This window comes from Apteryx mantelli, chromosome 20 (genome assembly GCF_036417845.1).
Source record: "Apteryx mantelli isolate bAptMan1 chromosome 20, bAptMan1.hap1, whole genome shotgun sequence".
Taxonomy (NCBI): domain Eukaryota; kingdom Metazoa; phylum Chordata; class Aves; order Apterygiformes; family Apterygidae; genus Apteryx; species Apteryx mantelli.
In genome coordinates this window covers 1880778-1908760 of record NC_089997.1, presented here as the reverse complement: position 1 = coordinate 1908760, position 27983 = coordinate 1880778, and the positions used below count along the sequence as shown (strand labels likewise).

Below are 27983 nucleotides of genomic sequence, written 5' to 3'. Positions count from 1 at the left end.
ATGAAGAGGCTCTTCGGGCTCTTCAGCAAGGGGCAGGGGCCGCGGCCGCCGCCGTCGCCGTCCGGCGGTGCTTCCCTGCCCTGCGTCGGCGCCGCCTCCGAGCTCCGCGAGAAGGAGCTGGGCAAGCTGTACCGCGCGGCCGCCAGCGGCGACCTGGCGCGGGTGCGGCGGCCGTGGTGGCTGCAGAGACTCGGCATCAACAGGCGGGACAAGGCGAAGCGGTGAGGGGGGCGGCGCCGCGCGCGCCCGCGCGCGCCCGGCCGGGCTCTGGGCCGCGCCGCGAGCGTGGGGGGAGGCGCGAGGGGCGGCCGCGAGGGCCGGGCGGCGGCGGCTGCGTCTGTGGCTGCGGCGCGGCCCCGCAGAGGCGGGCGGAGGGGGCGGCGGTGGCGCAGCTGGGAGGCTCCAGCGGGCCCTTGCTGCGAGCAGAGAGGTCTCCTTGCCTGGTGGCAGCCCGCGAGGCTCGGCTCGGCTCGGCCTGGCTCGGCTGAGGAGGGCGAAACGAGGGGCAGGTTTTGTGAGCGGCTTCTCCCGCAGTGTCACCTGTACTGCGTGCGTGGCAGCAGCCCTTCGGAGGTGGTCGCGTGTTCCTTCGTAGCCGCATCGGCTGCGGTGGTTTGATTGGAGATGCTGGGCAGTTTGAAGGGCCGCCTTTCTTCCAGGCGCGGCGCGGCGCGGCAGGGCAGGGCAGGGCAGGGCCCTTCCTGGAAGGGAGGGAGGAAGGAAGGGAGTGCCGTTTCCTTCAGCTGGCGAGGGCTGGTGGAAAGGCAGCTCTGCTGCCTTGGAGAGGGCTTCCTCCGTGGTTGAGCTTGTAGGAGAAGGGTAGCTACAACTGCCGGCAAGACAGAGCGCTGCTTTGTTGCTGTGGGCGTGGCAGTGTTGTGGGGGAAGGTTTCTGCTGGCTGGTTTGCTAGGTGTTACCGAGGGCGCTTTGGAGCGAGCGTGTCCTCGTGTTTGCTGCAGTAGTGAGCTCAGGGAAAGGACAGAAGGCACGAATTCCCGAAAAGCACAGCACAAAGCTGATGCGATGGTGTTCTAAAAGCCACCTCCTTAGCCTCTGGCACGCTGTTGTCACGTGAGCGATGCTGGCGAAAGCTAGAGGGTCCCTTGCCGTAGGCTTAAGGTGCCCAAGGCTTGGTCGTCCTTGCTGGGCTGTGTGTGTCGTGCTGTTGGAGGCAGTGGCCAGTTGCCTGGGCAGAGGCGTGGAGGGCAGCAGTTTCCCACCGGAAGCCTGAGGCTGTGCGGGAAGAGTCCTGTGGCTGGGCGCAGGAATCCATTTGAAGGGAACGAGGCGGGGAGCTGAGTGACCGTCGTCTTCATAAATGGGTGCTGGGGTGGGGTGGGGTGGTGTGGGGGGCATTTTTCCTAGCCCGCCCCAGGCTTTGGGTGTGCAACTGCTGTCATGGCTGAAGGAATGAGAAACTTTTTCTAAGCTTGTTTTTTGGAACCGGAAACGGGTGGCCCTACCCACATGCCATAGGCAGGAGCGGTGTCTTCAGCTGTGTGCGTGTCTGTCGGTGTTAACGTCGTATATTTAAATTTTAGGACCCCTCTGCATCTTGCTTGTGCTAACGGGCATTCGGAGGTTGTTTCCTATTTAGTAGGAAACAAGTGCAAGCTGGATCCTCGTGACAATTTCAAGAGATCGCCGCTGATGAAGGTACGTGGAGTATGTGATGCTGCTGTAGGTAGGGCTTATAAGTTATGCACTGAGCGATCCCTCCCTTGGGTGATTCTTGACCTAGGTGTGGGTGGCGATTGTGTCGTGCTTGGTGCCGAATAGGCGCCTAACGTTACCTAATCTTTGAACACGTTATTGTTTTCCGAGGTTGGCAAGCTGTGGGAGTTGTGGCAGAGGGAAACGTAGTTGCTGGAAAGGTTTCCTTTTTTCCTGTGTTGTTTCCAGGCAGTACAGTGCCAGCAAGAAGAATGCGTTGCCATTCTGCTAGCGCACGGTGCCGACCCTAATCTGGCCGATGTTAACGGCAGCACTGCCCTTCACCTCGCTGCCATTGCTCCTAACACCTCTCTAGCAGGGCAGTTACTGGAGCACAATGCCCGTATTGATGCACGGAATGAGGTAAGCGCGGAGTTTGGGTAAGGCCGCTCTTGGAAAGAAAAGGTTGCTTCACTTCTCTGTGTTTTTCTAACTGAGGGGATTCATGCTTTCAGATGGGATACACTCCCCTTGCTCTTGCCGTGTCCGAACATCACGAAGAGATGGTGGAGTTCCTGCTTAAAAAGGGAGCTGACGTGCACGCTCGAGATCAGTCTGAAAGGTGAAGGGCTTGTCCAAACAGGGCGTGGGTCTCCTGAGTATTCTTAAAGCTTGACTGATGAGAGGCGTGGGCGTGAGCCTCTAAAAGGCCTAAGTAAGTAGCCACACGGAAGCAGTTGCTTCTGCGTGACTTTGGAAAAGTGATCTGCACTTGGCTGCTGTTGCGCCTCGCTGGCTGGCTTCTGCCTTCAGGACTGCCAGAAAGCATTGTGTCTGGTCACCGCAAGGCAGGGGAGTTGCCGCTAGTTCTCCAGCATTGCTGCTGGGCAGGAGCGGGTTTTTAGAACTCAGGCATGGTTGGTAGGTAAGTGTTGTCTCGCGGGCAGCGTTGTCTCTCTGTCCTGACACTTGCTTTGACAACGGGCACGCGTTGAAACGAGAGAGGTTCCAGCTGGATGTGAGGAGAACCTTGCTGGCTGCGAGGACAGTGACGCGTGGGAACGGGTTGCCCGAGGAGGTTGTGCAGCCTCCCTCCTTGGCGGCTTTGAAGAACCGACCGAGTAAAGCCGTGAGCAACCCGGTCTGGCCTCGTAGCTGAGCGTGCTTTGGGGAGGTGTTAGGCGGAGAGACCTCCTGAGGCCCCTTCCGACCTGAGTTCTCCTGTGCTTCCGTGTAGTTGGCTCTGCTTTCCTTCTGCCTGTGGGAAGGGGGGAAGTAATTGTTTTGGGAGCAAATAGGGCTGCAAATAATGCCAGTGAGATGTCTGTATCGGCCGATAGATTTCCTGTCGTCTTTTGGATGCTCTAGGACCCCTCTTATGCTTGCTGCTTCTGCTGGGGACATGAGCATGATAGAAGTTCTTCTTCGCTATGGTGCTGATCTTTCCCAGGAAGACGTTCTTGGATGGACAGCGGAGGATTGCGCTAGAACTTCCGGACGTGCTCGGTAGGTGCTTTGGGTCACCGTTAGAGTTGCTAAGTTGTCCGAACGTCCGTGTTGGTTTATGGGCATGCTTGGTAACAGCAGCAAGGTTTAATGGTGTGTGGAGACCTTTGTTGCAGCTGGGCGAAAAGGACTCTTCTGGTACGTATTGTTCCCGTGTCAAGTGCGACTTGGGAAATTGTCCTCGACTTCCACCCAAATGCTCCGTTAGGTTTCACGTTTGTGGTGCTGAGCTCGCATCAAATTGCTCGCAATGCAAAGTCTGAAAATCAGTGTGTTTCCTTTCTTTCTGTATACAGTGTTAGTCAACACCTGGTAGACTCTGCAGTCGGGAAAAGGCGGGAGAAGCTTCTGCAGGCGGCGCAAAGGGCGTGCCAGCGCTTAGCACGCCTCCTGGAGCAGGAGCTGCTGGCTTTGCATTGGGTGCCTGCGCTCTGGCCAGCAGAGGTAGGATCCTTAACCGTGGAGGAGCTGATGAGGAAAATCCCTACGGCCTTTTCTTTTGGTGGCTTGTATTGTTGAAGCTTACCGTGTTCACCACTGACTTCAGTGGAGGTCTCGGATGGAGTAGCGCACACAGTTTTGTAAAATGCGCTTCTGTGTTGCCGACTGGACACGTGTCTTGCAAGGCCGTGAGGGTGCTTCTGTAATTAGCGTGTTAGCCGTCCGTTCGGAGGGTTGTTGCCTATTGGATCCCCCATGTTTATAGATGGGGGCTTTCCTTTTTTCTTAAAAAAAAAAAAGAAAAAAAAAAAGGAAAGAAAAGAAAAGAAAAAGAAAAAAAATTACAAATACTGTGCAGTACCTGGCATTTTCAACCACAGGTTGGTGGAGGGGGACGGGACAAAGAGAGAATGAGAGAGAGAGAGAACAATCTCTGCCTGTGGCGTATGCTCGCCTGTGTGGTATGAAGAGTTCAGCAGTTGAGTCACTTCTTATCCTGTTCAGCCCGCGCCAGCATTTGCTAACTGTCTGCTCACATAGCATCTTGGCGCCATGCTAGTTTTTCGGTTAGGAACGTTAGAAGGAAATATGAGGACAGTGTTGAATTTGCTTGCTTACTTAGTTTGGGGGGGAGAATTCAGTATGATGAGAAAAACCAGTGGTTTGGGGCATGCTTTTGTTCGTGCTGTCTCGCCTGAATGTTCCACTCCAGTGTGGCCTGTAGAACTGTCCGTGTTACACGCTTGTAGGCATTGTTGACGTTGGAAGGTCTGACATGCTAAGAATTAATCATGTCAATTAATATTTGAACAGTGAGAGACGACGTTTCCCACGGATACTTTGCAAGGTGAGACTTGAACAATACCTTTTCCCAAATCCTTTAACCTGCCTAAAAAGAGGAAAGATTGGAGAGACAGGGTCCTTCTTGCCTTTGCTTTTCAAGAATGTTGGAGGAAGAGGAGAGTGATGACAGCTGTCCTGCTTCTGAGGAAGAAAACCGCAGTTCAGCTGCCAAGGTAAAGTGCCTCAACAGGCAACACTTGCCATGGGACGACTCATTTGCAGGGAAGACCTGTCTGGACTTCAGTCTCCAGGCAGGTGGTTTTCTCCGGCAGAGCGGTCTCCTGCCTGCCACCCTTTCTGCTGCTGTGAGCTGTTTCCTCAAAGACTTGTAGCCGTGGCAGAGCATGCAGCAGCCTTGTGGTCGGGGGGGGGTGAAAGAGCAGTAGGTGACAAGATAAATGGCCACGTGGTTTTCTTCCTGTGAGTCAGATCTCGAGACCATAAAAGTTGATCAGCTCCTGGGTTGCCTATTCTTTTGTCCTCCAGAGCTTGCTCTTTGTTTCCAGTGACTTTGGCAATAGAATTCTGACTGATATGGAGGAAGGGCATTTATTGTTCAAAATCTGCTGAAATGCTTCATCCCCTGGCTCTCCTTTCCTCCTTGTCAGGTTCCTCAAGTGTGCTTGGCGGGGAGTTGCTCAGGCGGGTCTTTTTCTCTCGTGCCGGATGCGGATGACATTCCAGGCTTGCATGTGATCTCACGCTGCCTGTTTCAACTCTGTGGGGTTTTTTTGTTTGTTTTTTTGTTTTTTTTCCCCCAGTTGCGGTGTATGGCGTTGGGACTGCGCTGTGATGAAGACTCCGAGTGTGGTGCTGGAACCCAGGCTGTACTGCTGGAGATGCAGGCATGTTTGATTTTTAAGCTGGTTCCGTTTTTTTTTCAGTGACCTTTGAGAGATTGTCGCAAATGTTGCTGCAGTAGCTCTTCAGAGACATAGTAAGATGTGATTGTGGTTTGAAGAGTGAAAGTGAGGAAAGAGAAGGAGGTTTGACTAAGGTTGTTTGAGAAGCAGGCAGCTGTTGGTTTTCCTTGGCGCAAAGGAGGGGGAAAGGGTGCGTGCGCTCCTGGATGTTGTAACGTAGGTGAAGCCAGGGTCAGCCTGTGTGCAGGCAGTGCTTCTCAGGAGCTTTGCAGAAGCAGAGCCGGGCGTTTGTGACGTTAGGTATTGCTGTCTGCTCAAAGACGTTCCCGAGGAAAAACTGCAGGCCTGGTAGAGGAGAAGTGAGAACGTTTCCCTGTGTGGGTACAGAGGAGAGAAGTACTTTGCAAGGTGTCGCCTGCCTGTGCAGAGGCTGCTTGTTTCTGTTCTTTCCAACGCTTTTGGCTGGCCTCTTTTAGGAAGAATCACCTGAACGTCAGGGAGAGGAGGCTACTGGTGGTCCTCAAGTTGCGGATGCTGCAGAAGCCCCTGCTGGTGTGAGAGGTGAGTTAATAAACATTGATCCGCTTTGTTTCTTTGCTAGTTGTGCCGAGTCAATGACCGGAAATGGTGATCTGCATGTGAGACGGTACGGCACCCCCTTTTGCCCTTGCCAGCAAATGCCAGGGGGGAAGGTTGAGGGTAGCGAGTGTCAGTTGAGGGAGCTGTTTTGGGGTAGTGCTAGGTAAGGAGCGTTGTTTCTTGGTGACTTGCTGCGCGTGTGAGGATGTTTTGGCTAGCACTTTGAGGGTTCCTCCTCTACCGTGCAAAGTGCTTGTGAGTGCCAAACTCTGGAGCCCTAGTTTGGAGGGGAGATGCCCCCGAAACCTCCCTACTCCGTGACTCCGGCCTGCCTGAGCCTGGTTTGCATGCTACCCGACCATCTGTTGGGCGTTTGTTGTAGCCGTGTGAGCTGCCGTGCTGGGCTTGGGCATCTTCTGCTGCAGAGAAGGCCACGGGAAGTGGCGAGAACACGGCGGTGCGGCTGGGGCTGAATGACACGGCTTTGTTTTTCCTCTGTAGTTGAACCGTTCTCCGTCTCTTGGCTGCAGGGCTTGCCTGATGGAGGAGAGCAGCAGAGTGAAAGAAGGACTCATGGCGTGTCGTTTCTTACTTCCTTTGTAGGTGTTACGTCGGCAGCAGGAGTGGAGCGGGAGGAAGACAGCAACTCTCCCTGGGACTCCGAGGTGCTTTCAGTGAGGGGCGCAGTGGGGTCCCCGTGGGGGGGAGCGCTCGGGAGCTTGCTTTGGACATGGGCCCCATCAGTGGCCCTTCCAAGGCCCCAAGGCCCCAGGGCCCGGGACACAGCACGGGCCGTCATGCAGCTACAGGTTTTGAGGGATGCTGCTGAGGAAAGAATCCATCTCTCGGGCACCCAACAGGACAAGAAGAGTTACTTTGCCTTGAAAAATGCCTGTTAGTTATTCTCGTGCACTTGCAGTGACTGGCCCCACACCACACTCATTTTTCCTTTCCAAAATGCAGGTGTGGGCAGCAAGCAGCACGACACCCACGCATGATGACCCCAGCGCTGGGGGGCTTCTGCCACGTCAGCATGAGCAGGACACAAAAGGCATCTCCGGGAGTCACCGTGGCCCTCGCCACCTGCCTCCCAGGTCCAGGAGAGCTGCAGAGCTCCTCCAAGCCCTCCCCGCAGACTCCCCCAGACAGCCGGGTGCTGCCTGGCACAAAGCCTTCCTGGCGGTGGGCGAGGGGAGGCAGCTGCTGGCGCCCAGCTCTGGGCTCCAGGGAACAGGCCAGGGCTCGGAGCGGGGAGCTGGCAGCAGGCTCCCGCGAGGCTGCTGCTGGCAGCGCAGCCGCAGCCTGGTCCTTGCCCTGGGGACGTGTGCTGGTGGGAAGGGCCTGGCCAGGAGGGAGCCACGTGCCTGGGGAGGCAGCAGCAGCATTGCCCAGCTTGGTGCAGGAGGGCAGAGCAGGGGCTGCTCTTGCGCTGACTTCAGGAAGGCACCACGCTGTCTCCCGCAAGGTCTTTTTATTGTTTTTATTATTTCTTTTTTTAGGGAAAGCTGATTGAGTGTTTTCAACTGTAACTGTTTGCCCTCTTCCGAGTATGTTGTTGAGTAAAGAATGCTCTGTGGTGCCAGTTGTTTTTCCCAGGGGAAGGGGGGCCTTCTTCAACAAACGGTGCTTTGACAGAGGTCTCCTGCTGTCGTTTCTTTTGTGGCTGTGCCATTCAGAGCACTCCACTCTATGCTGTTTTCATTCTTTCCCTCTTGCCTGTGGGGTAATGCTTGAAAGCGCACAGTGCACCAGCTTAGTTGACTTCCAGTACAAGGTTGCAACACATGTTTAGTCTGCTCTTCCGTGTGTTGTGAGATATGTGGTGCATCTCTTGGATTTTCAGCTGTGATAAGGACTGAGATGAGAAATACAAGCTTAACCATGGAAATGAGAACTATCATGAGAACTCAATCTCAGCTGAAGAGCTATATAGGAGGCTTTGCTGAGCTTCTTAATGCTTGTGTAAACTCAGCCAACGCTGTGGCTTTCTTGGATCTATTTGGCTTTGGATTCAGTAGCAGACGGGTGCACAGTTTGAAAGCGGCCTTCCCTAAAAAGGCACTTGGGAGTTTGGAAAGGGAGGAATTGGCTGGTTGATTGGTTGTGTGTACAAAATATCCTTCTTGCACTTTTATGCATGAGCAAGACTTTTGTCGTTGTGTGCTAGTCGAGCAGTCTGTCCTTACTTGCTCCAATCTGGCTTGGAAAGGACTAGCAAAACAAGGGTTTACTGAAGCCTGCAGAGTAATGCTACAATCTGAGGGAAAACGGTGGTTTCTGAATTTTGTGAACCCAGCCTCAAGCAAGAAGGAGGTGCTATTGCAGATCAGAGTATTTTATGCTAACAGGCCCATGGTTTCTTTGCCTTCCTTAAGCAGACTTGGATGCCAGCAGCCCTACTGCAGCGAGTCAAACGCCCGGCGTGGACTTCTGATTGCCTGAACTCCCGTGTAGTGACGTCCATTTGCCCTTGTGTTGTCAGCTCCATTCCCTTTGAAGCTCACCACCTTCAAGTTCTTCCAGGCTCCTGTGTTAGGTGCCTTAGTGTGGAGAATGCCTGCTGCGGTGAGCTTAAAGCTCAGTGTTGTGAGGGCTGCAGCCTGATGTGGGAGAGGAGGCTCTTGCTGTTCTTGTGTTCGTTCCTCAGCCGTTTCCTTGTGTTTGCTAGCGCTCATGTTTTCTGTCAGCTTCCTCTCTTGCACCTGTCAGCACTGATATGAAAACAGATTGAAACAACCCTGCCCTTCCAAATTAGGACTCTGAAAGGAAAAAAAATCCCAGGCTGCTGTTGCTAACTGAGCAGCAAACTGAGGAAGCCAGTGATCCGATGCTCCGAAGCACTCCTGCTGTTTCCAAGCTGTAGCTTGACAGGCTTTGCAAGGCCTTGTTTCAGCTGACTGCTGCACACAGGTGGTTGTGCTGAGGACTTTGTCTCCTGAGCCCTTTCCCCTGTACCTGTGCTTTTTGCAGGAATGGCGAGAGGGGTCCTTGCTGCATTGGAGGAAGGCAAACCAGAGGAGATGATGAGCAGTGCTGTCAACCTCAGGGTCACCTGTGAGCACATCCACAGGCTAAAGGAGCTTGGCTGGCTGAAGGGTGAGGTAAAACTTGCTGCAGCGCAGTGGTGTTCTCCACCAGTATATATTGAAAAATACCCCTTGAGGGTGTATGTGAGTTTCCTTTTCCCAATTTGTTGCTGACCCCCCCTCCCACTGCAGATCTCCGAAGTATCTGTGTTCAGGTTCTGTTTTTCAGCCTCGAAGGGCGCAGTATTTCTGAAAGCACCTGTCCTTCTTGTCTGGTGCTGCTTCCTGGAGTTTGTCCTACTCAAGTCCAGATTGACTGGAGTGGGTGACAAGTGTTCCTAGCAAACTCTGAAGAGGTAACCATGCGCTAACGTCTGGGAAGAGAAGCTGCGCCTGGAGTTCTCTCAGGCAGCTGCCTGCTGCAGAGTGGCCAGCAGAGAAGTGTTGGTGTACTTTTCCTTTGGTAAAGCAGTGTTGCATTTTTCACCTCAAGCTTTCTTTTTGTTATACAGATCACCAATTGCTACGTGAATCTTGTGGTGTAAAGAAAGAAGAAGGAAGGCTAGCCAGTGGTTCATGCTTTGGGTACTTTGTTCTATCGCAAACTAATTTGTGGGGGCTCCGGAGCAGTAGGAAGATGGAGGGGAGGAGTGTACGTCTTCCAAGAGGACTGCATCTTAGTGCCCATTCACTTGAGAACGCCCTGGGCACTGGTGGTGAGTCAAACTGGCTTTTCTTTAGAGTTGGGTGAGGAGCACCAGCAAGTAAGGATAGTCCATTTTGGTTTTATTGTGTGCAGCCCAAGGCTGTGCTGTGTCTCCTTTAACAAGTGTATCTTAATAACGGGTCAGAAAGAAGGCCAGGAAATGCTTTGATGCAATGGGACCAAAAGGCAGCAAGCTTTGTGAAGCTTTGCTGTAAGTAACTGCTCAGTCAGTGCTTTTCTGCTTTGACTCACCAGAAGGATTTGTCAGGTTCTCTCTGTTTAACACAGGATTAGATGTTGTTGCTTTTCTCTTAGTAGATGCAGACCGTCAATCTTTGTGATTGACTTGTTGCAAGTTGGAGGGAATGGGACCCGAGTTATTGATCTCGTGTGGCATTGTGCCCTCCGTGCGGGGTCTTGGATGCCGAGGTTCTGCCACCTTCCCAGTATATTCAGAGGCAAAACTTTGCTGTCAAATCCATGGTAGCCTCTGGCACAAATGTGCTAACTTTACAGAGCAATCAGTAAAGCTAGGCTTTTGAGCAGAGGGAAGAATGTCAAGGAAGTGCTTCCTAGTAGCAGCCTGAGTGTAAGAGGAAGCGTGCTATCCATGGGAGGCATTGCGTTCTTCCAAGAGCTTTGTAACTGCTCCTGGCCCCCGCTCTCCCCACTTCAAGAGCTTCCAAACTATCACAGCTCTTCAGTGTTAGCAAACATTTCTGCGTGTGTTAGCTGGCATAGCACAAATCTCTAGCTCAGCTGACACCCTTGGACGTCTTGGCCCCTGATGCAGAGGTAGTGAAGATGATTACTCCAACAGCTTTAGAGAGCAGGAGCAGAGGGGCCACTGGGTTGAACGAGATGTTGTTTCAGCCTGATACTCTCTTGGCTAGTGTTGAACAGCAGCTGTCGAGGAAGCAGGACCAGAAGAGGGCAGTATATAGTGACTTTTTTTTTTCTCCTTGGAGTATTCTTCCAGCAGGCTGTGACGGACCTGGGAGCTTCGTCAGGCAGAGGTAGTAGCCCGATGGCCTTGGCTGTATTTGTTCTTCCAGAGGTGCACCCAGTCTTTGGGCTGAAGGCCTACCATGAGTCCTTGGAAGGGCCTAATGCAATTTCTTGCTTGGGTTCTCTGTTCCTTTTCTAATACCGTTTGCTCTGCTTCTTTTGACCTCTGCAGAGCAAGGAGCATGTCTTTTCCTGGCCATCTCTGTTTGAGTGGTTGGGTCTTCTTGACCAATAACCATTAGGTCACAGCCTGTCGCTGTGCATGTAAAGTTAAGATTTGGGGGTTTTCTCCCCCAGATGCTTTGCTTGTCCTGCAGTGACTATCCTCGGACACTTTATTGCCCAGCCAGGCAGTGTCCTTTGATTCTTTCTGTTGGCCTACCATACGGAGATGAGTGAGTGGGGTTTTTTGTGTTTGTGTTTTGTTTTAAGCAGCTGGAGTCACGTGTATGTGAGCATTACTTGGCTTGGGAAGGGGAATGGAATTCCTCCTCGTAAGGCCTGAACCCGTACTAATGAGCGCAAGCCATTAGAGAAAGGCCAAAGGCATCTGGTCCTCTTCTTAATGGACCAGTTGAGAGGGCAAGTGGGCCAGGCAGCCAAGAGAGAGGCAAATTCTCCCTCTCTTTTCCATTCATTAGGAGATTCCACGACACCTGAATGGAAGTGCCTGTGGGGATTTTTCTGTGCATGTAGGCAGATTGTGTGTCCAGGGACAAAGCAGGTGAAGGAAAGCAGAGACTCGCAGAGGTGAGTGCAGCTCCTCATCAGCTGCAGATGTCTTGCCCAAATGGCAGAAGTGGGGAAATGGTGTAGGTGTGAAGTGTCTGGGGCAGGGGCTGGGGTTTTGCAGCTCTCTGCATATTTGGTGTGTAGGACGAGGGCTGGGACTTCCAGAGGCCTCTGCAGGTCAGAGCTGTGTTGTCTGTCTGGATTTCTGACACGTGCTTGCCAGCAGAAGCTGTGCACTTCCTCTTGGGCAAGGGCCTGCAGCCAATGGCTTTGTAATGTATGTGGTCTTTGCGTCTTTTGGGGAGAAATGTGTTTAACCCATTGACCTGTTAAAACAGGAGTTGTTTCGAGGAGCAGCTTTTGCTCAGGGGCTTGCAAGCTGTTGTTAGTGAAGTCGATGTGGTTTTGCTGGGTTGTCCTGTCTTGCACGCATGTAGGAGGGGGATGGGCGAAGCCATGCTGCCCCCAAAGTGGCAGGTGTGGAGTGTTCTTCAGATGAACTTTGTCACCTGAAAGAATTGGCAGCTGAATGCTTAAGTTGATTGGAGAGCTAGGGAGGGAGGAGGAGAGAAAAAAAAAAGCAAAGGCTTTACTGGCCATCTTCCTGCTCTGATTCTGAATGTGTTTAGATTGTATTTCTTTGTTGGGGCAAACATCAAGAGGAGCAGAAAACTGATTTTCACTAATAATTTTTCAGCCTAAGTATTTAAGGCAGCACTCAACTACGTGCCCTGGTTCCCTTTTTAGAAATCATTTTGAAGTGAGAACTCTTGTGGCTGGGCAGATGTAGTGGGGTCCCGAAAGACCCAATCTTCCCTCCCTTTCTTCCCTCTCTGCCCCCTGGTCCTTCACTCATAATCTTCCTGAAGTAAGATCAAGTCACAGAGTAAGATCAAGTCACAGAGTAAGTAAGTCAGGTTATTTCCCTTAAGGTGATTCAAATATGCTGCAAGGAAGGAAGGGCTTGAAAGCCATTTCAGAAGATGACATCTCCAACTACCTCTAACTGCTGAAGGCCAATCCTGGACAAGCAGGACAGGCTTTTCCCTTGCCTTGACTCACAGTTTGATCTTGCGAGGGCAATGATCAGTCATTTCTGTGGACAGGATAAGGGAGGTCTCTCATCACTCCTTTTGAGATGTTAGATGAGAGGGTAGTGACTAGGGTATTCTTCTTTCCGCCCAGTTGTTTCTGCGCTGTCCAGACTGGGAGGAAATACCCACTCATCTTTACAGCACCCGTTCCCTAAAGGAATAGAACACGCCCTAGAAGGTTTGTACAGGACCCTTCTCTTGCTATCACGTGTCTGTCCTGCGGTGTCTGCGTGACAGTCGTGGAGTACAGGCCTCTCTCAAAGCGAGGAGATTCGTTCTTCTTTTTGAATTGCTTTCCCTTCTCCCCGTCTTTGGATCCAGAGCCCAACATTATTCCTGTTCCTTCATATCACTGACTGCAGTGCAGACTGTCTTTTCTCTCTTGACAATACCGACAGTCTGGAAAGCCATCAGAGCCCTCCTCATGGCTGGGGTTTCTGCTTAAGCGTAGAAGGCGGTCAGAAAAGCTGGACTTGTGCTGCAGGAAAGCAGGTTTGAGCGTGTTCCCTGTGAAACCTCGGCCGGGGTGGAAGCAAGCAATGAACAGGCTTCAGTTGTGTCCTCCTGCCACTCTGGGGTACTAGCAAAAATGTTCATGGAGGCCTCTAATCAGAAGGGGAAAATCAGAAAAGAGCAGCACTCCTGACCTTTCTGTGCCGGATAGTTTGTCCTTCCCATGACTTTTTGCCTGCTTTCCGAAATTTAGGGTGTAGAGAGGATGGGGCCAGACTCTTTTCAGTGGTGCCCAGCGATAGGAGGAGAGGCAACGGGCACAAACTGAAACATAGGAAGTTCCAGCTGAACACGAGGAAAAACTTCTTTCCTGTGAGGGTAACAGAGCACTGGAAGAGGTTGCCCAGAGAGGTTTGTGGAGTCTCCTTCCTTGGAGATATTCAGAAGCCGTCTGGACACAATCCTGGGCAGCGTGCTCTAGGGGACCCTGCTTGAGCGGGGAGCTGGACAGGAGGATCTCCAGAGGTCCCTTCCAACCTCGGCCATTCTGCGATTCTGTACTCCAGCGAGAGTGGGTGAGGCTTACGTAGGTTTGCTGCTCTCTGTAAGGGAAGGATGCTTTCTCCTTTCCTGCTGGGCTTGAGGATGATGCTAGTCAGTGAAGCTGCCTGTGCTCTCTCTGCTCCGTGTGGGCAACCTGCAACATGTTTGGTCAGTCACTGCAGAGTCGCACGTAGATGTTCGGGAGCCTGGCGTGTCGGCATCTCTGAAGTACGGATGTGCTTCTTGGCAAGAGCCTGATCTTCCTGGTAGCAGAAAGTCAGCAGGTACTGTGTTACCTTTCAGGGGGATTTCCCCTCAAGTTATGGCAAGGAAGCCTTGTCAGACCTCAGAAATGACAGTGCCATTGCAAGATCCCACAGGGACAAGTTGGCATATACACCTTATGCTGCATTCTCTGAAGGCCCTTTCTGTGATTTTCTTTCTTTTTTTTTTTTTTTTTTGGAATGGACACTCTGTTTACAAACAGCTGTTCCAGGGCCTGCCTTTTTACTCTAAAACTTATCAAAATGATGGCTGGGGTTGAAATGTGCTAAGAGATGGCCTGATGCCTTCCGTTGCATGGGCACAACCAGCTGTTAACGTGTCGTGATTTTCCTCCGCAGTTACTGATTCTTATTGTTCGTCATGCACTGAAGAACGATGTGCGCTTGGGAAGTGTGGTTAGCCTACAGGCTAAAAAGGCAGTGTATTGTTTCCTGTGCTTCTCTCTGAAACTCAGGTTTGGATTCCCGTTTGCCTGTTTTTCCTTGACATCTCATCACCTCCCAAAGAATCTCCTGTGTCCAGTAGTTTAGTCACCTGTTACAGGGCAAATGTATCCTAGAATCATTTTCAGAAATGGACTTAAGCTCCCTCGTGAGATTCCCTTGATTGCGAGCTACTTCCAGAATTTTCTTTTCAGGGATTTGAAGCCTTCTCAAATCCAACTACATTTATTGGTGGCAACTTTATGGATGTTTGTTCTTGTGCCAGCATTTCCCATGAGCTTAAGTGGTTCTCTGTGCCTAGAGCACCTTCGGTTATATGTAACAATCATGTTTCCTCTGTCTTCACTGTGCCCTTCACTGTTAAATTCTCCTAGTGTCCTTTTGAATGACAGGCACTTCATTTCTGGAGCATATTCACAGCCTGCCTTTGTTGCTTTTTGTTTGAATATAAATTCCCTTTTTTTTCCTTCCAGAAGAGACCAGAATTATCCACAATGCTTCATATGATATCTGTCAAGTGCCAGTATGAATACTTCTGTATCCGCTGGTTAAATATGGCTTTTTTTCATGATTCTACTGGTGGATTATTAGTGTGTGATTAGCTGGTGCACTCAGTTTTGTATCTGGATAAGAAATGCATGGTAGCTTCCCCATTTACTGAATGCCAGTTTAGAGCAGAAATTCTTGTGGTCAGTCCTGGATGCCAGAATGATGTTCCTGTTCTCTCCTCCTGGGTGCTCCCTGCGGGGATCACGGCCCTGTTCTTTGAGAACTCTAGGATAAAAAGGAAAGAGAGATTCATATACTCCAGGAATCTCTGTGGATGTCCTGCTTTTTGTTTTGCTAATCATTTCTTTTATTAAAATACGCTTCCAACTTCTCACCACTATTAGATGGAAGGCTACAAGCCTAAATTGGAATTTGCCTACTGTGAAAATAAGTAAAACTAGATGGTTGGTTTCCAGGGATTCTTTCTTGCTTTCTGCATAGTGGAACTGTATGCTAATCTTTTGTGTATATGCAGAGCCTTGATAAAGTTCCTATGTAGGCACCAAGTGTGCGTGTCAGATTTTCTGCATGTTTGTGTCTGAGCCGCCTTGTTTCTTGCAATTAGGAAAACCTTGGTACGTACTCCCGAGGAGGAAAGAACAAGAAAGAAACTTAAAGAACGGATGAGGAAATCGCTGACACTCAGGATGGCAGTGTAGGTTTGTTCCGGCTTTCAGTTTTCTTTACCATGTTCCAGCCAGAACCTCATCTTAAAGAAATGAGCTGAACTACTGGATACTCTTCATCTCTTCATATTTCTGTAGAGCCAAGGAGCTTAAAAGCCATAGTCATGGACTCCAAGGCGCCGCTAGTAAGCTCAGGACCTAGAGTCCTCAAAAGGAACCAGTCCTTTTCCAGAATGCTTACAACCTAACACAAGAGAAAAGGTTTGTTTGAGGGCAGGTGGGAATACAAGGAAATGGAGAGTAGTACCCTGAATGTTAAGCACTGCTCTCACTACAGCAGCAGCCTGACAGTTCTTGTGGGTTGTGAGCAGCCCAGCCAGAATATTCAGGAGGTGAGGTAAACTGCCAGATGCATATGAAAAGCTCCTGTGAAGCGTGAAGATGACAGGGGAGAAGAGAAGGTGCTTCTGCATTTGTGTGTTGAGCAGGCAGGCAGTTGGAGCTGCTGTCAGGGCCGGCTTGGAATTCAGAGCTGTCCTCTGGGTACTCCGTAGGAAATAATGTAGGAATGAGGCTAAATCGTGAAAAGCCTTAGCAAATTTATGTTTGCTGTGAGAGAAGAAACTTGAAGGGTTTGGGGAGAATGCTCTTTGTGATTAAGGCACTAAGCTCAGAATATGAGCTTTGCAGCACCTTTCTGAAAGGATGTGAGTGGGGCAAGGCTGTATTTCAGGAGAGAAGAGCATGTTGCAGTAGCTGAGCTGATCAGGCCTTGAGGGAGAGATGTAATTATGCAATACCTCGTGAAGGCGGTTCCTCGCACATGTTCTGCAGGCTGTGCAAAACTTTGAATGAGGGGAACGAAAACCTACCAAAAAGTTCAAGGCAAACGTGCAGGTATGAGGTCTTAGTTAGCCCTGGGGTAATCTTGTTATTAGTCATTAACAGGCCAGGGAAGAGTGCACAGCCATTTTTTATGCGTTAGTTTAGCCATAGCCTGGGCCACCCAAAGAAGCACGTTGGCATCAGGACTCCTTGTAGAACAGTGAGAGACCATTGAGAGGGGAGGAGGAAGCTAGGGAGGGTGGCGGAAAGAAATGGAGGTAGTAGGGCAAGAGATGCCTAAAAAGAAGCATGGTGAAATGTGCCAAAGGCAGTAGACTAGTAAGGAAGAATGAGAGTTGACTAATGGTCTGGAAGTCTAATTCAGAAAAGTTACCCTATGATTTTAAGCAGAGTGGCTTTAGTACAAGGCCTGGGCGATCCAGAGAGTGGAGCGGTGTGACTTGGTTCAAGTGTGTGGATTTCAGGGAGGTGGACGGGAGAAAGTTGCATAAAGGCACTATAAACAGTGTGTCAAATGGGAGAAAAGAGTAGGGGGCGGCATTCCGTTAAGGTGCAAAGTGAAAACTGTGGAATTTGAAATGGGGAGAAAAACTGAAGTATGCTTTCCTAGTGGGAAGAGTGCCAGAAGAGAATGTATGATTACAGGGAAGCATGTGTGAGTGTTGGTGTAAAGGAAGTTAGATGGCATCACTGGACCAAGTGGAGGGATTCAAGGAACAGGAGAGTAAAGAACAGAAGAGGAGAGAAGTTCATGCCGTTGTGATCAAAGAGAAGAGTGCTGGAGGAGTGAGGCGTGGGCTTGGCAGTGCTCACAGACTCATTTCTCAGTTTTCCATGTGCTCTGTCTCTATACTCCATATCATTTATCTTGCATTCAGAAAGCAGGACCAATTTTCTTTTCTTGAGAAATTTTTTTTTTTTTTTTTTACTGAGAAATAATATGAAATTATTCTTAGTTGGCAGGTAGGTAAACAGAGCATGTATGTTCCTTTGCTGGCATCTGGCTACTTACTTGAGAAGGTATTATTAAAAGCTGGCTAGACAAGTACACTCAGTGTTTTGCATTCTTGGTGTCATTCCTGAAAGAATTTCAAGTTACTTTGCAGAAGCTAATGGCAAAAGCCTTTCCTGTATGCATCATAATTAATTGAAGCTGTCTCAGGAGCTCCCTTCTTTCCTTTTCCTGCTGTTTTTGGTAACCGCTTTGAACATTAAGTTCAGTGGAAATCAGGGGCACTAGATTCGCAAGCACAATACAGTGCCTTTGCACAGCTCTGGCCTACTGTATGCAAAAGTCAGACTGAACAGAAGTGCAATGTTCTTTTCTAATCCCTCAGCTGCCAATCCTAGTTTCTTCTTGGACTGTTTCTCTGTGGAAGCCTACTTAAACAAGAACAAGTCCAAAAAGAAGCGGTAATGGTGAGTGTGGTGACAGAGGTTGTTTTGGATTCTGTAAGCACTTGGAACTTGGAAAATGCTCTCTATTGCATGATATGAGCACTTTGTTTAGCATTCTTGAGAGCAGTCCGTTTAGGAAAGAAGAGGGGCCTCGGTTTTGGAAAACAGACTGGTATGTGCAAGTGGCTTATGTTTCAGAGAGTGGATACTTCATGCTCAGTGAAACTGGGTGCTTTCTGTGTCAGTTGCATTGGAGAAAATGAGCAATTTGTAGCTGAATTTTGGTTGTAAACTAGTTAGGCCTTTTGCCTTCCCAGCAAAGACTGAATTTTGCTCTCACAAGGAAAAACGTAACGCTTTTTGAAATCACATGCCTGAGGAACATAACGGGCTGGACAATTTGTAGATCTCTCTCACAGTGCGTTCCAAGGTAGACTTCTCTTGATTTTTGACATAGTGTATTCTTAATCTTATTTGTGTTGTTGTTCTTGACAAGCTGGCAGATGGAAACATGCAGTCTCCTACAGTGATTCGCCCTCCTCCTCCTCTGAGGATGAGGAAGATTTTGCGAGGCGCAGGAAGCGCAGCCCTAGCAGAGCTTTCAGAAGGTGAGTGCAGTTAGAGAAGAGGGGAGGGAGGAATCTGCTGAAGTGGAGGAGCAACTGCATGGCTGTGAAGTGCTCTCCTCCCTGCTCTTGTACAGATTCTAAATGGTGTCAGCATTGAATCTCTTGGCATAATATTTAATCTCTTGGGACTGGTGACTCTAGCTGGGCTGTCTACACCTGGCCTTTTAGAAGTGATTCTTTAAGAGCAATTGGACTTTGTTGGAGGGGCTGGGAGTAAACTCTAAATGTTTGAATGTAAAATTCTACTGCCCCTCTGCTTTACAGTAGTTTATTCAGAAAGAATACTCCCATAACCCCCAAATTATAAATAGAGGCAATGATGGAGTTTCTTTACCTTTCTTTAACCTATGGTATGTGTTCTGTTGAATTGATCTTTAGGTGCGGGTGGCCTCTCTGGCCAAAGTTCAGATGTAAAGAGAGAGATGGTCATTTTTCCGTTGCTTCATCCAGAGGTCCTATGACAGATCCAAAGCGTGGCGTCCAAGGTAACAGAGACTGTATTACCACTATCCATGCAAACTCAGCTGTTTGCAGGAGAATATTAAATTGAGGAATCAGTACATTTGCGTGCTTAGAAAACTTCTGTCAGTATTGAGCTTTTATAGTAGTAATTCCTTAAAGGTGGATAAAAGCTGGAATATATGTAGAATCAAGCCGTATGCAATGCCTTCTCATAGCTAAGGGCTTAGTGTCCTGTGTACTACAAGGAGACTGTACTCCAAAAGTGTCCTGGTTTAAAAAGGTGAGTTTGGCGATGTGGGGATTTTTTGAGCATTTTAGGTACACTTGATTAGTTTATGAGCACGACAGGTTTAACTGTTGGAAGTCAATTCTAATTTGCTGCTTGAAAGACCAGGTGTTTCCTTGTATGGGCACAATATCTGTAGATGTAATGATTACCTGTATCTGTTCTCTGTCAGCAAAACTCACAGTATGATGAAATGTGACTTTAAATTCTTTGCTTTCAGCAAGGTTAAAAGAATTGCAAAGAACAAAACCAAAAGCTTTGAATGATTTTTCTTCTTTATTCCTTGTAATTCTTTTCTAAACACCAGCAGGCTAGCTTTTCTTATTGATACTTAAGTATTATCTGGAGATGCAGAATACCTTTTTCTTTCCCCCAGCTTTAGACTTTCTGCTCAACTCTTGCTGACAAATTCCGGGAGAGAAAATCCAAGAACTTGCATCTTCTTAAAGAGTAACCAAAGGCTTTACTATCAAGTCTTGCCTGTCTGTCTAGAGAGAGATCAGATACGTGGCTGAGGGTTGACTTGTGAATGAGCTCAATGAACGGTTAAAGACAGGAAATAGAAATGGGAGGAGGCAGATGGACCACTAGGGGGAAACAGCGGTAGTTTGGGGAGAAGCTGCAAAGTTTTACATAGCAGGACGGCATTAGTCATGATATTTCATGCTATCATTTGAAGGAACTGCAAGAATGGCTTCCGGTAGAGACTCCAAGATGTCAATGTTTGAGGTAGTGCTACTAGGGCTGAAGTGCTTTGCACTCTTTGAGGAGGCCAATATTAACTGTTGTATCCTAACACCATTTTTTGTCATCGTCTTTGGAAAAATAAGGTAGAAACTTAGCACCCTGGCTGCTGGAGTATTCCATGGGAGAGCGACCTGGCTTCTGCAGTGCTGAGGAAACGGAGGACTGTTTCCAGGGACAGCACTGAGCCCTGACCTGGGGGCTTAGGCCTGAACTGCTGGAGCCTTCTGTGAGAAAAGGGAGCTGCCTTGATGCCAGCAACTGTTGACATGGCTGGAAGTGCAGTGTTCAATTTAGAAGGAATTTATTAACAGTGGGACAAATTTGTAGAAATTCCAAGTTCCGCTCTTTCAAAGTATTGGATGGTAAGCACACCTAGTCGAGATTTTTGTTTCTGTATTCAGGAGGAAATCGTCAGCATGAGAGTGACCTGTTCGATGTTTTTATCGCCTTCCTTGAACGTGAACTCTCAGAAGTCTAGAAGGTGAAGGATGCATTCCTACTGAAGTCTGCTGCTGGGAATTGGTGTAGTTGTCTTGCTAAAGTCCCTGAAACACAAGGTGGAATTGAGCTTCCCAATTTTTCAAGCCTTGGCCTTCATGAAGAAAGAACTGACATCTTGGTTAAGGCGTTGAAATGCTAACTGGATTTCTCTTCTGAGCAGTGTAACAACTATATTTTGCAATGGCAGACTGTCAGAAGGTAGGCTTTTGGTGAACGTACCTTGCTTGCCTTTTACATTGCACATATTACATACACTGGACTCAGGATATAAGTAACTATCTCAAAGTCACGGGAATTCTTCTCCTAGGCAAACTTATACATCTGTCTAATAAGCCTGTGGGGAGGAGGGGGGAAGGCTGGGTCAGCGTGAATCTCTTGAGTCAGAAAACAGTTTAGACCACTGTTTTCAGTATTGTCTTCTGCCTAAGGAAATTTTAGGAGATTCAGGCAGGGTGTCCTAGTGGTATCAGTATGCATTTGCTTGGGAAAGCACAGCATTCAGGTGCTTAAGAGATCCATAAATGAATCTGAAACTGAAAAAGGAAAACTACCAATGGAAGAGCTCCTTGGGGAGATTTGCATGACGTACATCTGATGTTGCAAGCACCAGAACTGGTGCTTATGCTGGACTGTGCTGTAAAAATGTAGTAAATGTAGCTTCCCGTGAGACTCCAAGAGCCCCCCACTCTGCATGGCCATGCGGAGTATAAAAGATAGTTGGTGCTGTCCTCTGGGCTTCCTGCGTGCTGCTGAAAAGGAGGTTTGCATGAGAATATTGAGGCATGTAGAATAGGCTGCTGTGGAACTAATAACTCTCTATCTATGCAAACTAACACGTGTAAACAGGATGTAAACTGAAAACTGTGTATCCACCATACAGTGGGTACAGGCAAAGTGTCAGAACACGCCTACCAAGACAAAACAGTTACTTAATAACAGAGTGTAATTTCTCCTTGGATTAGATTATAGGCCTAGCTACCCAGACAGAAGCAGACCTGAACCTCTGCCTGACTTCAGAGCTACTGAGAGCTAAGGTCCCTCCTAAGGAGCCTCACAGCTCGATTCGTGTGGGGCTGTGCTTGAGCAAAGCAGATGAGCCCTTCAGCAAGGTGTAGGAGCCTGGGTATGCTGCTGCACCACCGGGAGTGCCGAGTTTTCAGTTCAGAGTGGGCTTGTGTCCAAGTCAATCTGGAGCACAAGCAGCGCCTCTCCATTTACATCAGCAAATAGTTTCTGTCATCAGGCTATGCTAGGTTGTAAATTATGGGTGCTGACAGGAAGTTTGTTTTTTAAAATCACCGACCAGACACTGACTACTCTTTCTGTCTCAGCAATGGTTTTGGATCAGAAAGTAAGTGGAAATTCATATTTCATTCTTGTTTTGTCCAGTTCAGACTCTCTAGACCTGACCGGCATGCCAGACAAGCACTGTTTCCTTCTACGGCTGTACCTAGCAAAAGAATTCCCCAATGTGGGCTACCGCAGTTTTCTTGACCTGTCTTCCTTCAGTCCTCCTCATGGAGGAAGGTCATGACTTATATTGTCATAGGACATACTGTATATATTCAAGAGAAGGCTGGGATCACAGGAAAGCACCAGAGATTACACATTCTTTTACATCTCCTGAATAAAGATTAAGCAGTGCAGTCACATAAGGTTAGTACCTCTGCAGTCATGGGACTGTTGCAGAATGCAGTACCACTGTTTTCAAACATTACTGCTGGAATGGAACCAAATCAGATGTTTGACTTTCAACAAGAAAAAAGAATGTTAGCCTACTTTAAAGTGCCTTTTCAATATTTAATTTATTTCATTTTTTTTCCCACCCTTTTTCTCCCATTGCTTGCTAGTTTCAGTTCTTAACTCAGTGTTTTCAGTAGAAAATCTTTATTTAGTTCTGTTTTGTTGTTTTTTTTCCCTTGGCCAAATTCTCTCTGGGTTATATCACTGTGATTTCAGAGTAAGTCAGGAGGAATTGTTCTAGATTTACACTAATTTAAAACTAAATATTAGCTAAAGGGAGATACTAGATTCAGACTAGTGCAATTGAATGCTTTCCTCTGCTTCAGTCAGCTGCAGTGATTAGTCAGTCTTCATGTTTCACTTGTGAATATAGCAGATTTTAGATATAAATCTGACTTACACAGTAGTTGCACATCTAGGCTGGATGCAGATGACTGCACTCAGACACCATTTGTATGACAGTGATTGAGCAAATCCATCACCGTACAGGTAACCGGGGAGGACAGGTCCCTGTGGATAGTGTGAATGGAAATGCTGTTATATCTGCCCCTGGACAAAATGCCCATTCCTGTATTTGAATGTAGTTTATTCTCTGGAGCATGTATTTGAACTTTGATCTCAGGGTATTCTTAAAACTCTTTCCACTTGAATTCTGCCCCAATACACCTGTGCTTTTCCATTCTTTGCAGCTCTTGGGTTTTGCAACCAATTCAGCTGCTGTAAGTGTTCTTGTCTTCTCAATCTACAAGAGACACTATCAACATTCTTCATCTTTTTCTGTGTTTGATTTTAGTGTTCAGACCCTCAAATACCTTTCTCCTGTGCATTTTGCATACAATAAAAACACTCCAAGATATGTCAGGCTTTCTCAGGTAAGCTGTGATAGATAGATTAGCTGCATTTAGAAGGAAAAAGAAAATATGAAATATATTCCGAAGATACAGCACAATTGTTATTTTTTCTTACAGTAGCACCCACCAACATTAACAGAGCATATAGTAGTTATATAGTCACAGCTAACTTCAGTCAGTAGAGAGAAGAGGGAGCAAAGAGAAGACATTAGCACAGTAGGGAAATTAAATAATTCATCATGGTATCTTGACACTAATCCTCGCTTCTTCGATGTATATAAATCATTGAAGGGCATGTTGTCCTGTAAATGCTCTAACCAGGCTCCAGGTTAGCCAGCCGAACACCCAGTGTGCTTTGGAAGCCCCTCTTGGCACAGCGCAGAGTGTGAGATATTACCCAGGCTGTCTTGGTGAGACCCATCCAGCTTCAGCCCTCACCTTGTTAGAGTCTGGCCAGCAGGAACTGCAAGCAGACAGATCTACAGTCAAGGAGAGCTCCAAATCACTACCGCATCTGTAGTGCGTTTCTCCTCAAAAATCCTTTCAGGTTGGGAAGTGCTGTAATATCTTCTATACAGAGGAAATCAGGTTCAAGAACATCAAAGCCACATCAATATAATCTGTGAAGGCAGGTCAGAAAGCCTGTAGTTCCAGGGTCAGATGAGACAACCTCACTTGTACCACTTGTACTCATCTAGCATCCCTAATATTTCTCTACCCATGAAATATACCATACTCAATAATACCTTCAGCTCCTGCTTTACATTTGATTTACAGCAGCTGTGCTGCCTTTTGCTGCTAACGCTGTTATTGCCAGGGATTTTGATCTTAGTGACTTTGAGTACAGAGGGTGGATTGGCAGTCACCCATGCTCCAGCGGATGAAGCAAGCCAGTCCATGGCGTAAAGGGTAGGGATGGGAGCTTTAGGCATCACCTTTATGCTAGAACTCGAGCAAGGCTGTTTTGACTAGGGCACTTCACTGACTTTCCCTTCTCCTTTCCAAGATCCGCACTGTGCTGTTTTGCAGCAGGTATGTGCTGCTCAGCTGGTTTCCCCATTGCCAAGAGGACTGTCTTATCCTCCATGTACGTATATATTTGTGTGTGTGTATAGGGGTGCGTGTGTGTGTGTGTGTGTGTGTGTGTGTGTGTGTATGATGTTTGGGTGCCTGATAAAAAAAGGAAAGACATTAAAAAGGTGCATCATCTTTAATGTATTTATCACCTTATGGTAGACATCCATATAAATACATCATAGGCAGGTATAGCAATAAGAAAGCTGCCTCGGCAGAACTGTGTTTTGTAATGCTTCTGTCTGCCTCAGAGCATGATGACCTCATTGGGAAATATCTTATTTGCTTGGAAAAAATTAAGCTAAAAAAATTTCTAAAGAATTAATGGAGTTTGACCGTCATTACAGAAATGGTCACTCTTTTATGTAAAAACAGAACACTTTTGTTCTGCTGTTTAATGAAAATATTACAGTGGAACAAAGGAAATTGCAGTCTGTGGAAATGATGGGATAGTTGAGAAATCATTATCCTTCTGTTTAATGCCTGTGTAATGACTGAAGTTGATTATTTTGTCATATAGAATAAAGGCAAGAGGCATTATAATTTTGTTTACTCATTTGCAGGTTTTCTTAAGCTGACATTTTTCAGATCAGTCTTGGGAATTTAGAAATATGTCTAAATTATTAAGAATCAGTGAGATACTATTAAGATGTGTCAAAATTCCCTAGACTGTTTTGAAAAACTATACTGTTACTTTTACAGAAATGTGGAAAAAAGGCTTTTCCAGAGTTTCTCTTCTTTTTGTAATTTTAACAACATTTCTTAAATTTCAGAAAAAAAAAAAAGAGGCCAGAATACTTGTTGCAATACAAAGTGCTGTTTGTGCTGAAGCTAACTGACAGGGCCATGTGAAGGGAAGAACTGGAGTAATTGCTGAAGCTTTAGTTGTTAACTGTAGTGGTGAGTTTCAAAGTGAAGGCTGTGGTGGTAGCAGAAGATAAGAATTGTAGAAGGAAAAGGGCATATTCAAGGTGTGCTTCAAAATACTACAAATAAGACTTCAATGTCAAGTGGTATCATGGAGAGGGGAAAAGGGAACACAGACATTATGAAGACAGATATTATGAGGAATAGACAGATCTTATGAAGAATAGACGGATGTTACGAGGAATAGCAAAGGAAGATTCCCAGTCTGTCAGCACGGCCCTCAAAAGCCTGATGAAGACTGGAGGGGTGAGAGGATCTGGTGGATGGTCTTTGTTCATGACAGCATCAGAAGGACTACAGAAACATGAGTTCTAGATATTCTGGCTACACATGCAGTACAATGTCCAGGTTAGTGTCCCACCCAAAAAAGCAACTCTCTTCTCAGGAGACATATTCTCATGCTTTAATTCCTGGGATTAGTTTCATGAAAATCAGCATGTTGGTTGTTTCAAATTGAAGATCAACAGTCAAGTGTGAGGAAGAAGACACAAAGGCAATGTTGTTCCTCACAGCTATTATGCTATGAGGAGCTATAGCTGTCACTGGCTATTTTTATATAGGTACATGCAGTGTTTTCCTTTAGTAGGTAGAAGAGGTCTTACAGCTGGATCCCTATAGGGACGCAGCTATCCAGTGTGCAGCTGCACAGGTGTAAAATGTAGATTCTCTAACCTCCTGACTTCTCAGCCACCTCATCTTAGAGGTTCTCCAGCTTTTTATATATTCATGCATCAGTTTCCTGGAAAGCTGTATTTTTTTGATAGAGAGCATGCACACAGCACCACCAAACTGCTCAGCTACTGACTCGCTCTTTGATCTTTAACTCACATTTCTTCATCTGTTTTGCCCGTGGCCCTGTGGAAATAAGCATTCCCGCAAGCGCTTGCTGACTCAGGCCTGGCTTTAATGACACACTCCTGTTTACCCAGAGATTAAAATGGTAAAAATTAATTGATTTACATCAGAGCTGTACACATCCAAATCTAAAAGCTTGTTCACTCAAAATCCAAATTTCATACAAGCGAACAAACAAAAGCCATCTAAAACTTCTCGTTCATTAAGAGTTTTTGAAAAAGTTTAGACATTTTTGTTGTTATTATTTTATCCAAAATAACCCTTCCATCCAAAGTATTAATCTCAAATGTATTTATATGGTTGTTAAAGAAGTAACTCAAGCAAGAGTATTTCATTAGAAACTCTCTTTAACTACACAGAGAGGAATTCATAGCTGTGCTCTATCTTTGTGCTTAATCACCTCCTTTCAACACAGTAATTTATTAGCAAATCTCTTGAGGAGCAGTTCTCGTTTGTGTTGGGAAGCAAAGTAAAGTCCTTGTACGTTCAGTGATAATGGTTTAGTTACGTGCCAGATTTTGTGAAGCCCATTATCTATATTATGTGTCATTTCAAAATGACTGGAGTATTCATTTATTTTGATGGTGATAAATGAATTCTAGAAAGATCTGTGATTACTTTGTTGATCTAGCCCTATTCCAAATTCTCTGAACTAAGAAGAAAACAAAATCTGTCTAGCTCAATGAGGAAATAAAAAAATCATAGCCTAATGAATACCTAAATGAACTAAACTGAACCAAATCCAAACAGCTCAAGCTTTATGCACTTTAGTCAAGAGGGAGACAACTAAAAGGGACAATGTTTTGGTTTTGCTCTTTGCTAACATATGACGTTTGGGGCTCAATGGGACAAAATGATTTCTTGTTACAGAGGTATGATTCCTAATGGAAAAGAGAGTAACTTTTTTGGGGGGAAAATATGCACACACCACTGGGGATTGTTTGGCAGGAAGAATGAAGGCAAAAAGCTCCCATGTTGTCTCAGAATAAGGGCAATAGATTTTGTCGGACCTCCTGCACAGGTAATGCATATTGTGCAGAACAGAAAGTATGAGATAGCATCTAATACAAACAGATTTTTATTAGTCACTGCCTAGGATATCTTCTAATACCTCATGATTTGCCTTTATTCCATGTAACTATATGGTCTGAATTGGAACATCAATATTAGGACTCCAAACCGAAGGTGGGACAGTGTGAGTGAAGAGCGTCAAGCAGAATATCTACATTTAGGAAAAGGAGAAAAAATGATGTGGTCAATGACAGGCCCACTAGACCTTAGTAGTATGTGATGCTGTACAGCAAATATTGAAGGAAAGAATAAATGAAGAGAGGGGACATAAATGGAAAAGATGGTTTTTTAAAATTAAACACAGTTTTTCAGGGACAGACTGTCTGAAAAAGAAACAGGTAGTTGTTCTGTAAGCAAAAAATGATTTTTTTTACAGAAGAGAAGAACCTTAGGTTCAGACTACGCAGAATTTATTGAAGTATTTGACACAGTGCCACATAAAGACATTTTTAGGTAAGCAGGAGAAGAGGAGAGCACTATAAGAAATGTTGTGTCTTCTTCCAATCCTCCTCCCACCCAGTGTTTAACTGGGCAGCAGCATCCATCCATGCCACAAGCCAGCCAGGCTCTGGAAGGCTGGATACAGCCTGCATGACTGCCACATAACATCTGGACAAGAACTGGCCTTCATCCAGCCAGCTGAGATGTCAGGCAGAGTGAAGCTACAGTCGTCTGTCTCCCTCTGGGTATAAGAGAGTCATCTTTGCCTCATCTCCTCCATGGTACTCCAGAGCAGAGCCGTTAGATGCTGCTGGAACTGGCACCCTGAGTAAATGCAAGTCTCACTGCCGCAAACATGCTATAAAGCTTTGTGACAGCAACAGAAATTAGGGTTTCAAACACCAATTTTCCACACTCAGATAGCTAAATGCTCACATCACAGTTGTTGTAACCCTCACATTACCATATTCTCCTTGACATTCGTCACCATTAGTTGTTGTCCCACATCTAACATTTAGTGGTAATCTCTGAGATGAGGATGCAAAGGTGCATTTTTATTGCATTTATAGCATGCTTTTGAGTGCTATGAATATTTTAGAAATGGAAATCCCTCTTTGCCATTTTTCTTCGTTCTGCCCACTCTAGCATGCCGTTTTTTTGTTTATGCTAATGGAAGCAATAAGCTCTGCAGAGAAGCGCATTAGAGGAGACTTCTGAGCGTCTCTGAGACGTCTGCTTCCCTCTGGGCAGGTCTTCCGTAAAGAACGTGAGGCCTACAGAAATGGACCATCCCCTGGATAA

The 27983-nt window shown here is 47.1% G+C and overlaps 1 protein-coding gene across 1 annotated transcript; it reads left to right on the top strand.

Annotated features, from left to right (window-relative positions):
- LOC136993761 (ankyrin repeat domain-containing protein 7-like) lies at positions 1-27983 on the top strand. Its single transcript, XM_067308705.1, has 10 exons — positions 1-221; positions 1543-1657; positions 1904-2077; positions 2170-2276; positions 3023-3160; positions 4545-4617; positions 5206-5289; positions 5784-5868; positions 6388-6560; positions 27933-27983. Exons 1-10 carry the CDS (start codon positions 1-3, stop codon positions 27981-27983), a joined length of 1221 nt encoding a protein of 406 aa, XP_067164806.1.

What these genes read in the sequence shown, in the direction of transcription:
- LOC136993761 (XM_067308705.1), top strand. Translation starts at nt 1, where the DNA reads ATGAAGAGGCTCTTCGGGCTCTTCAGCAAGGGGCAGGGGCCGCGGCCG. An exon ending in AGGCGGGACAAGGCGAAGCG is followed by an intron (nt 222 to 1,542) that starts GTGAGGGGGGCG and finishes TTTAAATTTTAG; the next exon opens with GACCCCTCTGCATCTTGCTT. An exon ending in GGGACTCCGAGGTGCTTTCA is followed by an intron (nt 6,561 to 27,932) that starts GTGAGGGGCGCA and finishes CCCTCTGGGCAG; the next exon opens with GTCTTCCGTAAAGAACGTGA.